This window comes from Oculina patagonica, chromosome 13 (assembly GCF_052425735.1).
Source record: "Oculina patagonica isolate OP01 chromosome 13, crgOcupat, whole genome shotgun sequence".
NCBI lineage: Eukaryota > Metazoa > Cnidaria > Anthozoa > Scleractinia > Oculinidae > Oculina > Oculina patagonica.
In genome coordinates, this window is record NC_135770.1 from 34,411,310 (window position 1) to 34,426,944 (window position 15,635).

Here is a 15,635-nt window from a genome sequence, read left to right on the forward strand (position 1 = left end):
TGTACACACAAGACAATGTAGCAGGGACATGTTACAGCGATCCATTGTGGTGGGAACTTCGATTTGCTTTTCTTTTCAGTGAGAAAATTGGGCTTTAAGTCACTGGGAATGCTGAAATCACAAACCTAGAAATGGTAACGGTACTTGGATTTAGGCAAAACGTAGGCTAGAAATTGGATTTGAGCAGATTGTGGATCCTTGAGGACCCTCATTGTGGCACAATGAGACGTGTCGCTGCAACATCTCCCGCCACTTTTTCCTGCGTTTGAACATGTATGCTCAGATTCTGTTCCCGCTTTACGTCTCTGTGACATGTCCTATCAATGTCTTCGTGTGTATTATCCACCTTTACGGTTAGCAGACTATCCAAGATTATAATATTCTTTTTAATTTTTGTGCAAAATTTATATTCACTACCTTCTAAATTAAAAATAACTAAGTGTAACAACACTCTAATTTTACCATTTTCTATTTATAACAAAACTACAGATTATTTTGTTTTTATTCGTTCATGCTTCTCTGAATGACGACAACTTTACTAAACGCAGGTCTTCTGTGTGAAAGTTGTTTGATGTACCGAGAAACGTGAATGAAGCGAAAAATGTACCTTTTTACATAGAATTTTTACGTAGTTTAGGCTTTACAATTTAATAATATCAATTGCAAAATAAATTTGTACATGTAAGATACACGTTTTTCTATAAATTGAAAGCGAAAACCGTAAGTAAAATTTTACAAAATAAAACGTTGTGTTTTGATCACTGTGAGTTTATTTCAGGGGGAGGAAATGCAAACAAGGCGTCTCCATTGGTGTTCCATATCTTGTAGTCTGCTGACAAGAACTCGTATGCTAACGAAAAAGGAAATCATACAAGAAACGTTAGCCAGAGTAAAAGCACGTAGCTATTCGCGCGCTCAATTCTTTATATCCTCGAAAGCTGTCGAAGATTTCACGTAATGACGTAACTGCAGAGATCCATGTAACGTTTTTGATTGGTTGTTAAAATGCGTGCTAATATTGAAAACACCACACAGATCTCTGTAGAGCAACAACATTAGGGTTGAATCTTAAATGGTTTTCGAGTGAGTGAGTAAAGAGTCTGAAGAATATATTTTTCAGTACAGTAACTGGAAGGTATGTGCTGATACATTAGACTCTGACGCTTGTCCGCAGCAGATTACCCTTTCCCCAACCGGAGCATTTTTGTCCAGGTTGCCCTAACAAATAACCAGTTCTCATTTATACTCTGCATAAGTGTAGATAGACGGGTAATGAACGCAACACAGATCCTGGCCCAGAGCTAGCCTCCGGGCAGCGAGTATAACAGCTTCTAATTGCTGTCGGCCGTTTTGGAACGCTGGGAGTGATGTAACTGACTGAAGTGAGGCAGCTGTATTCACAGGCTAGACTGGGAGACAGTTGAACTACACTTTAACCATCAAGCCGGTAGTTTTGAAGTTTAACTTACATATATTTATCTTGTACTTTCCGCCGGGATAAACGACCAGTGACCTCGGATCTATGGCACATCCTGAGAAAGTGAAGTCTTGAATCTTGAAAAATACCTGTTAGACAAGTTTAAACAGGAAAGCGATAAAGAAATTTAACAACTTTCAGCTACAACAATGTACATTAAGCTCATAACTGAAGAAAAAGTAACAGGTTTAATTGTAATCAGGGAGGGTAAGACGGAGCAGTCCGGAAAAATACCTTACGAACGACAGTTTGTACTGTGCTTCAAGAAACATACGGAAACTAAAAACCTTTCGGTTTGAAAATGGCCAAACGGTGAAAAACTTGCGTTGACTTGCGTGCAAATTTAATTTGATCTCGACTTCATCGCAAGTCAACGCAAGTCCTGGCCAAACGGAGTCGCAGATGGACGCAAGTTAAAAACTTGGGTCTTCTTGCGTCTCCGTTTGGCCAGGACTTTATGCTGCTGTAAAATGTTATTTAAAGTTTTTCCCTCCCCTTCTCCCCCTCAAAACACCGATGTCTTAATAATCCCCATCCCCAAGCCATTAACTTAGACAGTAGGCTGAGACAATTTATGAACGCTTCCTGATTGAAAATGTAATACAAGGAATAACGGCACTCGAAGAAAAAACTCCCAGCTACACACCTGCGCATAAGTATTGATTCCAGTACAAAAGGGATCCTCCACAAAGCCAGCTTGCTCATTGTCTGCCGCCGTCTGTTGCTGCTTCTCTCCAAAGTAAACCGTGGCGTTCAGCGAGGCTTCAAGGGTTTTGTGAGGGAACTTCTGACCTAATAATCATAACACTTTAGCGGGCTACCCAAACACTAAATGAATAAACTGATGTATAAATGTCATTATATCAAAGTTATCAGCAGGCTCATAAGTGTTTGCTTAGTGTGTTTTTTTCTGTTAACCAGTCCGCCGAGAAGACTCTCGGAAAGAGGTTGCCTGTATATGGCTTTATTAGTGTTAAAAAACGATGGTAGAGGGTATTGGTATTTTTGTGGATTGCGAATTAGCATACCGTAAAATTTCGGTTATAATTCCTGAGCTTATACAACTTAAAGGGGTTTTGGGTGGGCTTATAAACGGAGGGGCTTACACCCGCGAGGGCTTATAAGCGAAATAATAAAAAAAAACGTTTCGAAACGAGCCACGGGAGTGTTGATCGAAATACGTTTTTAAGTTAAAAACGCATAATAAGGCAACATTTAGCCCTGTTCAGTACTGTCATCTGGCAGAGGGGGGGGGGGCTTATATCCGGGGGGGGGCTATAATCGGATGTAGTTTTTTCGTTTCCAGGTAGATGGGCCTATAACCGGGGGGGGGGGGGCTTATAACCAGAACTTTACGGGATACCACCAGGTAACGCTTTGGCTTGAAATGTGAAATGAAATATGTTTCCGCAATCAGAATCTGTTAAACAGTCTTAATGGCCCTTTTAGTTTGCCGCTAACTGTGATGTCATGTCCGTCATGATCACCCGTAATTTGGTGAAGAACGAAGAACTTGATAAAAAGTGCAATTACCGGATTACCCCCCCCCCCATTCTCATTATCCTTTAACAGCTCCTATTCACTTGAATCTAAAAACCGGAGAGAGAGCATTTTAAATTCACGTATACACCACACAACAACGCATGTGAACATACTGACCTATATCCCACACAAGTCGTCTCTTATCAGGTGACAGTAAAATGCCGCCAGTTGATGGACCAGCGGAATCCACTCGTACCACAGGACCTCTGAAATTCAACATGAAAAGCACCTGTCAATGTATAACGAAAAACTAGAACAACAGTTGACAAGAGTTCAACCTTACACTCTGATATGACCGAAAGTCTACAAGAGTTTGTTGATTTTTAGGCAGATGATTCGTGATGATGTCGGTTCTCGCGTTTTTCAGCTCGTTTGACCGTCCATTGTACATACCCACCACACCTTTCTAGCAGTAGGAGAAGGGGGGGGGGGGTCGACCTTAAAAGGCGTATGAATGAGGCTGCTCGAAGAACACCATCACATGTTAACTACATTGCAGCAAAACCCTGAAAAATAACAAACCTGTAAAAGAATGGGAGATGAACTTCGCAGTATTCAAATGAATTCTTCACTCTGTCGCTGAGTTTCAACTGGACAGAGATCTGCACAGAATTGGCATCACCCTGCAGAAAAAGAGCAAATCACAAACATAAACTGAGTGCTTTATTAGCCACTACTGGGTCACTCCATTAGCTGATAAATTATCAGATTATTAACATTACCTTTCCAAGAACGCGAGGGGTGCATAAAGAAATGAGGCGTGATTCTGTTTAGTCTGTTTAAAGGCACAGTGTCACGAGAAGTCTTTTAAGTTTTTGTGTAAACTATGCTAGAACTGTGAGGGTGCACTCACTGATCAACAAAATAAGGATTTAAAAAATAAAAGAATGGCATAGATTCATTCCTCAAGATGTGAGAATGAATCGTATAAATAAACCGTAATCAATGGTTTTTATGTGATTTTCTTTTAAGGGGGCTCACAATAGTTTTAAGGTTTTCTAGCACTTTTACATTTAAGGGATTCAATAAAACAAAATAACATTTCTTTTTACAATTTCTTGGGAATAGCTACTAGCTCGATCGTCAGTGAACCGAAATATAATCATATGACGTCATTACCTGTTACCATAGCAACAGGATATGGGTGTAAATAGGAGCCATCATGGAGCTTCTAACGGTAATAGCACAAAAATTAACTCGGTGACCCCTATTTTTCTGAATCTTATCCAATTCTACATAAAAAGGGGAGCAATTATAAATAGTTTAAAAAAATTCTCTGGAGCAGATTTTATGTAATTGCTCAAAACCGTAATTTTTGACTGGCTAAAAATCCGGTCCAGAGAATTTTTTTAAATTTCACCTGTAGTTTTCTCTCAGGCCACACTACCTAATTTTGAAATAAAAAAGTGGGGTCACCGGACTTGTTTTTCAGTTAAATTACTTCGTGTTTCAAGAAAAGCCACGCGTGATCCACGCGCGTTTTAAAATCTGGCCTTTACAAGATCCCGTCTTTCGCATGCGTAAACGTTGTCCGCTGGTCAATGCCCTCGCTTAGAAGAGTCGCTTGCTCGCTTTCATGTTTATCAGTCATTAAATTGACCCAAGTTGACCTGTAAATCGAAGTGCCGTTAATAAATGAAGTAAACTAAAGCCACAGACAAAGCCGCCCAAGGAAAGATAGAGAAGTGAACGTGTATTGCATGCTTTAGTTTCCGGGATTTCGTAGGTTTGGTTGGAAGTCCACTCCGCGGGGTCTACACGATCGATCGCAGCGCGTACATAAAATTTTCTCCTCGGCACCATGTATGCTGATCGGCAAACATTTTTTTCTTCAGCTAATAGTAACAATAAAAACTCTTTGCGGCTAAAAATGTCGTGAAAACGCGATTTTCTCTGAAAACTGGACAAAAATAGACTTCGACAAAAAATTTACGCGCCGCCATGTTTGTTTTTCTTTTTCATTGCTGAAAAATCCCGCGAGTGACGCGCGTGATTCGCGAGGTTTGGACCCAGGCCTCAAGCGACCGTAAAACTATTGTTGTCAAACTTGAAAAAGTCGGCCCGACTTTGTCAAGTTTTATGTCACTTTCTTCCTACCCATCCATAGCCACACCACTTTTTTACAATTTTTATGACTAGTACAGTACGTTTAAGCAATGCCAGGCCACTATTAGTGGATTTCCAATTAATACCAACACCTTCATTGCCTTTTCAATTAGCACTAAATCTTGCTGACCCTTTAAATCCTAAGGAATCATGAAGCCAAAAGACTTATATTAGTTCTGGCCCTTTGCTCTGGTTTCTGTAAACATGAAGGTACAAGGAGTATTGCTACTCCCACTGGTGGAATGCGAGTCCCAAACATTTTGTTAGAATGCTATAACAATTCTCTGGTACCCATTTTTACTCCTGATTGGAGAAAAGAGGCAGCATTGCCGAGTGGTTAGGACGCCAGACTTGAAATCCGGAGGTCCCAGGTTCAAGACCCATTCTGACTACTACCGGTACCTGTTGTTGTTTCACGGTAGACCTGAGAACAACTCCTCAGCTACGCTTGTAAATAGCCAGCTGGTTTGCCTCCTGCAAGTTGGGATTTTTTACCTTCCTTTGTGTAATTTGTAATATTTGTTTCTAGTGTTTAAATGCTCAGCCCCATTAGCACTTCTGTTAAATCAGTTTCTGAGGGTAAACAAATGTCATTCATTCAAGGCACTGCAAGACTTAAAAGTGCCTCGCCGAAGAACACAACACAATAACCCCGACCAGGGCCTGAACCTCTTGACCTTAAATCCAAATGAGCTTAATCCATTAACCCACCCCAACTTACCTGCATTTGGTATATTCCTTTTACTGGCAAACCATGCGGGGTCTTGGATGAGTAGTGACACAGAGGAAATGACTCTGTTGGAGGCCTGAATCTTACTTTCCTTCCCACTAACTCAGGCCCTTTCAGCATTTGTGACGGTTGAAATGAAGGGATCTGGACATGAGTGTCTCCCTCTAGGACACAGGGGTGGACCACAAGAAAATCCAGGGATGATGAGGTGATGTTTAATGTGATTTCTGGGATTCCTTCCAAGTCAGCCTGGAAAAGAATCATAATGATTATAAGTAAAGTTTTGAATTACTAAATAATGCAATTATTCCATCACATTTAAACAGTTAAAAGTGTAGTCCCTACATGATACAGACAAAAGAAAAATCACAGTATTAAACACATACCCTGCACAGAATGATCCCAAACAATTGTCGCTCATCTTGGAACTCTTTTTTAACATGCTGAGAACAACAAAAAAATTAATTAAACAACAATTAACATACATTGCATTCCTGCTTCAGTGATCCCATTAGTGAGAACAAGGGTTAAATTGTTACTCCCAGCAGATGGTGTAATATTATTTGTTAGTAAGATGCTCCTTATCAATTTTGCCAAGTTATTCACTATTCATACCTGTACAGCTCTGATCTCTTCTTTGACAGTAAACACGAGCTGTTGTTTTCCCTTGTACTGAACAGGCTTCCACGCAGGTTGCTTAAAATAGAAATGTTGCAAATAACATTACTGACAACATTTCTTGGTATGTGTCAAAAACAAAGACTCAGAAGACCCTGTGCTCTAAAACGAAGACCCACTGGTTGGGTAACACAATTTCACGTGGATTGTACAGAGATAAAGTAATCGTCAAATTTCTCACATTACGATCAAAATGTGTAATTCATTACACATTCACCTACCCGGATGACATTTAAATTTATGCAAAGAGGAGCGCTATTTGCTTCAGCTGAGTTTTGTCGACTTTACCCTGAAATCCGAAGCTATATATGTCGGCAGGGAGGTCTGTATAGGGAAAAACTGTGCCCGAGGTCTTGAGCACGGCCCGAGGCGGTAGGTCGAGGGCACAGTTTTTCCCTATACGGACCGACCTAGGCCGGCAAATAACATTTTTATTTTTTTCCTACTTTTTTTTTTTTTTTTAAAAGAAACCTGGAAAGATTGTGTCACAAAAATGTATTGTATATGCGCGTCATTTCAATGTGGAGTTGATTCACGGGTTAGCGAGAGTGAAAAATGCCGTTTGTTATTTAATTCCGAAAATAGAATCGCTTAAAACACAACGTCCTCGCAGAAAGGTTCAGCATATCAAATTTACACTGAACAGATTCAAGAAAGAAACTGAAGTACTAAATATAGCACACATGTAAAATCAAGTCAAAGCATTCTCATTCATAAAACTAAACACTTCAAAATCGACTTCGGCCTTCCTGTTCGTAGGATATTATAAATTTCTTTGACTAAAAAGTACTATGTCGGACTGAAAGACAGTTTCTGTAACTTTACACATTTGTACTTAACGAATTAATAAGCTCTACGTTTATTCCCGGCAGAATTTTTTTGTGTGTGAATGGACAGTGCGAACTGAATGAAATTGCGTAGTTTGGACGTACGGCACAATTTTGCTAAAATTATTTCCACTGTTTTTAATTAAAGAATCTCATTTTCTTTAATGATGGCAACTATTGTTTTGTTTTGGCAAAAAGTGGCCGATTAACAAGGCAGTTTTTGAATAATTGAAGTTTAAAACCGGTGCAGCTTGCCGCATGCAATGGCGTGAAAATGATTGCGAACTGCACAAATAAACAACTTCAAACTACGAACGGTAAACTAGAACTCGATTTTGTCGATAAAGAAATGAATACTCGCCTTTTGAAGAACTTCGATGTCTTTAATTCCACTGTAATTCTGTCCCTTTACATCTACAACGGTTGGTAAGAAGCAATTTCGATTTTGCAGAGCAAAACTTTCATTTGTTTGTTAGCCCAGCGACCAAAGTTTAAAAATTCGCAAAGCCGGTCCGGATAGGAAAAAACTGGACCGGCGGAACGTCAACAGCCAATCAAATTCAAGGATTCCGGATTCCAAGCCGGAAAGATGCTTCAGAAAAAAATAAAAATTTATCTTCTAGCTGCTTCCGTGGGTCTTCGTTTTAGGCCAGTGGGTCTCTGTCTTAGTCCAACGGGTCTTCGGTCTTAGTTTTTGGGTCTTTGTTTTTGACACATCCCATTTCTTGAAGCCAACTGGATGTACATGTATTTTAATGCCTTTAAAAACTTAAGTACAGCTGAGTATAGTGCAGAAAACTTTAACATGGCAAACAAATTTAAGGTGAGATATTACAACATGTAGTTAGGTTTTTTCTCACCTTGGTATCATAAAGAATTCATTTTGTTTCTTTAGAATAACTGTGACATTTCTTGGAATGTTAATTTTAGGTTGATACATGCAAATACATCTTATTTTCTTGAGACTCACAAACCTTGCCTTTTTGAGGTACAATGATGTCTCTGTTGTTGATGAGTGATTGAACTGTTGTAAAGTTTGTATCAACAGGAGTACCAAATGGGGCAGCTACACACAGAAACTTGTACAGTTCATTGACTTTAGACTGCAACTGTTAAAAAAATAAAATATGAAATAATAAATACCTTATTGTTACTTACTGGACAGGTATTTTAGCGGGACTTTATTTTTGCGATTTTCAAGTCCTGCAAAATATGCCCATATCATTTTCGCAAAATTAAGTTACCGCAAAAATAAGTGACGATAAGGTATTTATTTAATAAGGAAGAAAGAACTCAAAAAATGATATTAACTGTAGATAGCTACAAAAGCTACAAAAGCCAAGGTCGGGAGGACTTCAGACTTCAGTCTTTTAATTCAGTATGCAGTAGCCAGTCATCTTCCTTAAAACTTCTAGGTCCTGTTTGTTGTTTTTGTTGTTGTTGTAAAAAAAGATAATTATTTGAAAATGAAATATAGGCCATGATTAAGACCCATCATATGAGAATCACCAGTACCTGCTCATTAGAAGTCCAGCTGCCAACAAAGTCAACCATGGAGTGGAGCAAAGAATACCCCAATGAAACACCAGGCCTTAAATTATAATAAAAACAATGACTATTATCAGCATTTTAGAAAGGAAAAACTGGTATGTTAACAACTACACTGTTAACAGTCCCCTATTTTTTGGTGAAGTCGTAGAGATCGATTATATTGTTCCATGGGCTGTCATCTTGGTTTCTAATTGGAGCAAAAACTGGGGAGAACACAAAAATCCTGTGGGTAGGGAAGTGGGGTGTTAAAAGCATGGGGTTGGGGGAGCCATGGGCATTTTGTATTCTCCCCAGTTTTCGCTCAAGTTCAGGAACTAAGATGGTGGCCCATCAAACTCAACAATTCATCTCTACGACTTCACAGAAAAATAGGGGACTGTGAACAGTCTAGTTAACAACATACCAGGTTATACAATTATGTAACAGAATTGTTTAAATTATGTCAAATCATTAGCATTTTCAGAATATTACTTACAGTTTAACAAGTGGTGGTTTTCCATGTGTCAAGTCGCCTTCTACCAGCGGCACACAAATGAACACTAAACCAAACTAACAAAACAAAGTTCACTTTTAAATTATAATTTTGGTACATAATAATGTTGTAAACTGTCAACATATCAGTATGTGTATTAAATAACATACTTTGAGGGCCAGCTATAGACAGCTGTGTCTCCAATAAAGGTATGCAGGGCTTCTGATAATTCGTGGGAAAAAAAGTGAAATTTCACGGGATTTGAAGAGACAAATTCGCGGAGAAAACGGCCGATTTCGTGGGAATTTTCGTTGAAAAGCAAACAAGAAAGCAAAAAAAAAGTTTCCTGACAAAAATATTAGAAGGATGTCAAATTCAGGGCAAGAAAAAAAACACAACAGTTCATCCAACACAGTTCTGAAGGCAACTGTACTTGTTTCGAGCGACAAGAAAAACATAATAAAGCTTTACCGAAACGCTTGGCCAGTTAACCTCCTTTTTCAGCTGCAACTTAGAGCCGAAAACAGCAACGCAATAAACTTCTTTCCCTTCATCGCTCTCTTGTGTTGCTTTGCTGTTTACAAGCAGGATTGTTCTAGAAGATCAAAGGCTTAAATCAATCTGTGAAGTCAAAACATTCTCGTGTCTTCGGTGTACGATTAAACATGTGCCTGCGTTACTAAAGACAGCAGTCTCCTTTCACACGAGGTTTTTTTTTAACAGAGATCATCATTCGCTATTTCAACAACAATACGCTCCAGAAATGCACCAATGGCAAAGCTTTTTACATTGCGGCCCGTCCCCAGGTTTTCGCAACATTACGGTAATCTAAGAACGCCTGCTGGTTTTGGTACGATGTTTACTCGTTGCAGAGACGAAATTTCAAGATAAAATTGCAAGTTTACGGCAAGTAAACAGCTCCAATAGCCAAGATAAGTTTCAAATATGTTGTACTGACATGTATTTGGTAGAATTTCTGGCGAATTTCGCGGTATTTCACTTGTTTTTGTCAATTTCGCGGGATTTCGCGGATATACCTGAATTTCGCGGCTCCACGACCGCGCGAAATTTCAGAAGGCCTGGGTATGAGATAACTTGAACTAATAAGGTGAAATGTACAACAGCTATCTCCTCCTAATCACAATTCAGAAGATCCAAGTAAGTCTAGACTGAAGAGGGAATGTGCCACCCAATGTACTTTCTCCACATTCAAGGATTAATGGTAGGTAAGGGAAAGTCTGTGTTCAAGCCTAATGCAGTGGTCCATCAAGCCAGAGCTTACTGGTATCCCAGTTTCCGTAGCATTATTTTTTTTAGCGACTTGGAGTATTTCTACTCCCCCCTGGATGGGATGCTAGAACATTGCAGGGTTACCCCCCAGCATCGATTAATTTCGCGAGTACCCATTTATACACCTGGCTGGAGAGAGACACTATGAGAGTAAAGTGTCTTGCCCAAGAACACAACCCAGTGCCCCAGCCAGGCTCAAACCTGGACCACTCAATCCAGAGTCCAGCATTAATAACAATTAGGCCACTGTGCCTCCCAGAAGTTAATACAATAATACAAATATACAGTGGAATCCTGATAACTTGAACCTCCCGTTAACTAAAACCTTTTTTGATTCCCGTCCAGGTCATTTTCTTAACTATTTTTGCCCATGATAACTCTAACCCCTGACAGCCCTGAACCTTTTTTGATTTCCCTTGAAGGTTCTAGTTATCAGAATTTAACTGTAATAACACTCACCTTTCCGATTACAACAACAGGCCACAAAGAACCTTTTTTCACTCTCACTTCATGGACAGGTTTGTGTTCTGGCTTGCTACAGGAATCAACATCTCTATCAAACTACGAGAAGAAAGTCATTGATTTTTTTACTAGGTTAATAAGTAGGAAATTAAAAGCAAGTCAACTCCCCTCCTTTGCTGGATCTTATCCCCCTCCCCTCACCATCCTTACCTACCCTCCCCTACTACTAGGAGTTTTTTACAGGTTCTCCAGTTCTCTTCCCTCCACAAAAACCAACCAATTTAATCTGGAAACAGTGGATGAATAGCCACTCAATGGATACAGTATATCACTGCTAATTCAAATTTGGTTAGTTTATTTTTATCATTGGCTATTGTTTCACAAACCTCATCCTGTGAAGTTCCTAGTTTCCTTCTTAATCCCAATTCCTTCAGTACGGCATCACTCAGTTCTTGATCAATAGGGATCGGTGTTAGACTACTTCCTTCTTGATGCAATGCTGCTCGTCGCTCAACAGTTGGAAAACGTCTTCAGAAGAAATTAATGGTATTTAAATAAAATTAATATATGAAGATGAATTCCCCCATATTTCAAGCAATTGGACAACATTCCAGGGCTTGAAAAAAACTTTGCTTGCTCAGGACAGTTGCATGCTAATTTTGTCTTCAATCAAGATCTATTCTATTTTACACCCGCTTTGTGTTACATGCGTGCATATCCATCTTTCTACACCCATTGTTTGACATTGTCTTTCGATGTGCTGTTTGAAATGAGCCTATCAAAACCTGTGCATACTGGTGTTGGTTTCATGCACCCCCTTTCAGCTGAAATGCTGGGGAAAGGGGGTGTAAAATCATTATTTAGTCGGTAGAGCTTTTGCCTGGACCCTGGCCTGCACATCAGGCAATTGAGCATAAAAAGTCACTTGCTAGCCAGGAATTATCTACTGGTCTCAGATGACCAGATGAGATGTTTTTCAAGCCCTGCATTCAAATGTGCAATCAATGACGTTTTGGCGGGAACTGCGTGTACGTGACCACGGTAAAATTTTCAACCCGGTCTGTAAAGGTATATGTACAAGCTGCTTTACTCTGTTCTCTGCATGATATCTTATAATAATTTGACAAGGAAACCAATGACAGATTTTACTTGTCACTTTACTTCAACTTGTGTCGTGTTTGTTGAATGATAATCACTAACACTTCTATCCAATGGGTAGTATAAATATTTCAGTGGCCATGTATTCTGACGTTTAGCCCAATCATTGATCGGTCAGCTGACAAAACTACTGTTTATAAACCTACCTTGAGAAGAGAACACATTCAGCCTCATTGCCAAAAGTTGAAAACACCCAAATGCCTCGCAAACTCATTGAAGAAATCTTCTTTCGACACAGCTTCGGACATGAAGCTCAGCCCAGCTTCGTCCTGACAAATTACCGAAATAGAAAGCAAAGTCTGACCGCCATTTTGGACCCAACCGAAACTCGTCGCCGAGAAGGCCCTGGGGACGAGGAACCCAGTACTTTGCTTTTTTACTGAAGGTCATCGAAGGTCACGAATAAAAATAGTGAATCCATAGTCCACTTCCTGCTGGGCCGGGGTGCAATCCACCGCACGTTTCAAAATATACCACAATAGACCAAGCAAACCGTCCTGTTATGCTGCAATTTGGGTATTAATCCTTAAAGCAGGGTTTAACACTAGGGATTTGACCCCAAATTGTCTTTACTAAACACTAAAGTTTCATTTTTGCGTCAAAACAGGAAACTACATTTGATACTTCTCTCACGTGAATATTCCTTTCATAACAATGGCACGTGACTTGCTAAATTGACCAATCATAGCTCGTGTTTCTACTAAGAAACCTTTGAACTTGTTGCCGATCACGATAAAATTTCTTCTACTTGCGCTGCAAGACTTTGGAATATTATTTCATTGCGAGACATGGAAGGTTCAACAACGGCTAAAGGCGATACGATCGCTACAAAAAATGGCATTTGCAATGGCGAAGTCAATGGCAATTCGGCCAACAAGGAGGCAATCGGGTATGCTCCACAAAAAACTGCTAAGAAACCGGCAGCTCGAGGGAAAACCCGCTTAGGAATGATGTTCTCGTTGCTGTGGCTCGCTTGGTTCCTCGTAGAATGTCTGTTGGGGTACATTGTGGTCCTTTTCGTAGTTCCACCCTTGATTCCACTAGTTCTGGTTTATTTCCTCCTGAAGATGTTCGAGCGAGTGCTAGTTAAGTTCACCACCGGCGAAATCGCTTTGAGCGGTCAAGACGCACTTTGGCAGCAGACCAGTGATGAAAACAAGCTTATTATAAATGGATTAGTTTACGCAGAAAACAAATCCAACTTTGACGATGCATTGAATGACTTTCGTCAGGTTGTTCTAGAACGTATGGTGAACGCTAAAAAACCGAATGGAGAATTGATTTACCCCAGAGCTCGTTGCTACATTCGCCCAGGGTACTTTCAGTACTTTTTCCAGGAAGATAAGTCCTTTCGGATTGAAAATCACGTGTTCAAATGGGAAGGCGAGGTACCCTCTTCAAAAGAGGAACTGGCATCCATTGTTTCTAAGCTGAGCAATGAAGCTTTTCCCAAAGGAAAATCCCCTTGGTACTTCTGCTGTATCCCAACTAACTATGGTGGCCAGGATTTTGCCTCGGTGTTCAGAATGAGCCATAGTGTAGCTGATGGGGTTTCATTGTCAAGATTTCTTATCAACAAACTACCTGATGAAGCAACTCCTCAAAAGGAGCCTCAAAAGTTTTCCTCGACAGGCAGAGCTCTTCTAATGGCCAAAGCACTATTAATCGCACCTAGTTTCATGATAAAGCTACTTCTCTCATTTGCCGACCAAAACATTTTACATGGGCCAAAGATCAGCGGTGTTAAGAAGGTTGTCTGGCATGAAGGATTTGAGCTTAAATTAATTAAAGAAATTAAGGCTGTCACAGGTACCACTGTTAATGATGTCTTGATGTCGTGCCTTTCTCGCGCAATCAGAAGGTACTTCCAGAGAAAAGGCGTGGACAGCCCTCCAGAGTTCACTGCATCAATTCCAGTAGATGTCCGCTTATCAGCTGCCTCCAAGAAAGAACTGAGCTTTGAAAACAAGTTCTCGTTGATTTTCTTTAAACTTGCAACAGCTACTGAGGGTGTTCTGGAGCAAATGTACAAGACCAAAGCCCGCATGGATGAAGTCAAAGTCTCAGGTGAACCATTGGCCTCGGCAGCTCTAATGATGCTGACAAATGAACTCTGTCCAGAATTTGTGATTCGTATCGTGAACACTTTTATAGCCCAAAAAGCAAGCTGTGTTTTATCAAATGTGCCTGGTCCACAATACTTTCTCAAAGTGAGTGGTCAACGTGTCAAATACATGATATTTTGGCCACCTCAGCGCAACAACATGGGACTGGGTCTGTCCATTTTTACTTACGCGGGTCAAGTTATCGTTGGTGTGCAAAGTGACATCACCGTACTTCCAGATCCTGAGATTATCACTGAAGAGTTTGGAAATGCAGTGAATGAAATGGCCAAGTGTGTTCTTCATAGTGATGGTATAAGCAATGGACATGCTGTTCATTAAAATATATGTACAAGATGACATTTCACGAAAGTACTGTGAGTTAACCTTATAAATTTTGTCTTCACTGTCAGACACTAGAGGAAACTGTTTTACCACCTACGAACTAAAGCTTTGGGAATTACATGTAGTTTATAAATCCAGTTCATAATATTATTTTTTGACGATCACAAATTGTATAGCTAAGTACCCCCTCCCCGCTCCTTTCCCTTTTTTGTTCTCGCCCCAATTTTCGCGCGGCCAGAATCTTTCTCTCTTCGCCAGAATATTCGTTCGCGCGCGACACATAGCAGCACTTCACTAGTACGGGAACGCTTGCTACGCAGGCTACATTTAATACAGTAACTGTTTCCTTTGTACCAAATTTAATTCTAGGTAATATTTACAATTTTCCCACTATGTAAAATAATTTATTTTTACAGATGACCAAAGTCTAGATAAACAAGTTACTACAAACAAAGTTAGGTTTACTTAGCTCATGAAAAAATTTCCTTTTCCACATTAATGGCATTGATAGGAGAAACAACTGACAATTATTATTTCACAATAATTGAGAATTATTCACCTTTATTTAAAATCATGTCTAGACAAAGGAGCAACCTTTTGTCTGGAGCTTAAAATAGCCATCTTTTTAATGCATTCTCGAATAAGGATTTTAGACTTCATTGTGTCACTTTTGTACTTTATACTTTGAACCCTTAGCTTGAATCCCAGATTAATGATGCACTTCAGAATTAATCTTCTAGACAGCTACTAAAGAGGAAAGAAAAGATTGCCTTAGGTCTGGAAATAAATGTAGAGAGATTATAATAAGGCAAATGCGTTTTTTTACTAGGAGAATCAGAGACATGTTCATTGTATGACACATTTCTTTTAAAGAAAATCATTTTTATAAGGCCAC

General features: G+C 39.7%; 2 protein-coding genes across 2 annotated transcripts; one reads left to right on the top strand and one right to left on the bottom strand.

Annotated features, from left to right (window-relative positions):
• Positions 1 to 67: 67 nt before the first annotated feature.
• Positions 68 to 12,643, bottom strand: LOC144635190 (AP-5 complex subunit mu-1-like). Its single transcript, XM_078494270.1, has 14 exons — positions 12,440 to 12,643; positions 11,522 to 11,663; positions 11,133 to 11,234; positions 9,387 to 9,460; positions 8,876 to 8,951; positions 8,335 to 8,469; positions 6,471 to 6,551; positions 6,242 to 6,298; positions 5,847 to 6,104; positions 3,542 to 3,642; positions 3,137 to 3,225; positions 2,124 to 2,269; positions 1,470 to 1,566; positions 68 to 850 (listed from the first exon to the last, which is right to left on the bottom strand). The coding sequence occupies exons 1-14, from the start codon at positions 12,505 to 12,507 to the stop codon at positions 759 to 761; spliced, it is 1,518 nt and encodes a 505-aa protein (XP_078350396.1). The 5' UTR covers positions 12,508 to 12,643; the 3' UTR covers positions 68 to 758.
• Positions 12,644 to 12,727: 84 nt separating this feature from the next.
• Positions 12,728 to 14,918, top strand: LOC144635188 (putative diacylglycerol O-acyltransferase MT1468). The gene has a single exon (XM_078494268.1). It carries the CDS (start codon positions 13,082 to 13,084, stop codon positions 14,735 to 14,737), a length of 1,656 nt encoding a protein of 551 aa, XP_078350394.1. The 5' UTR covers positions 12,728 to 13,081; the 3' UTR covers positions 14,738 to 14,918.
• Positions 14,919 to 15,635: the final 717 nt, after the last annotated feature.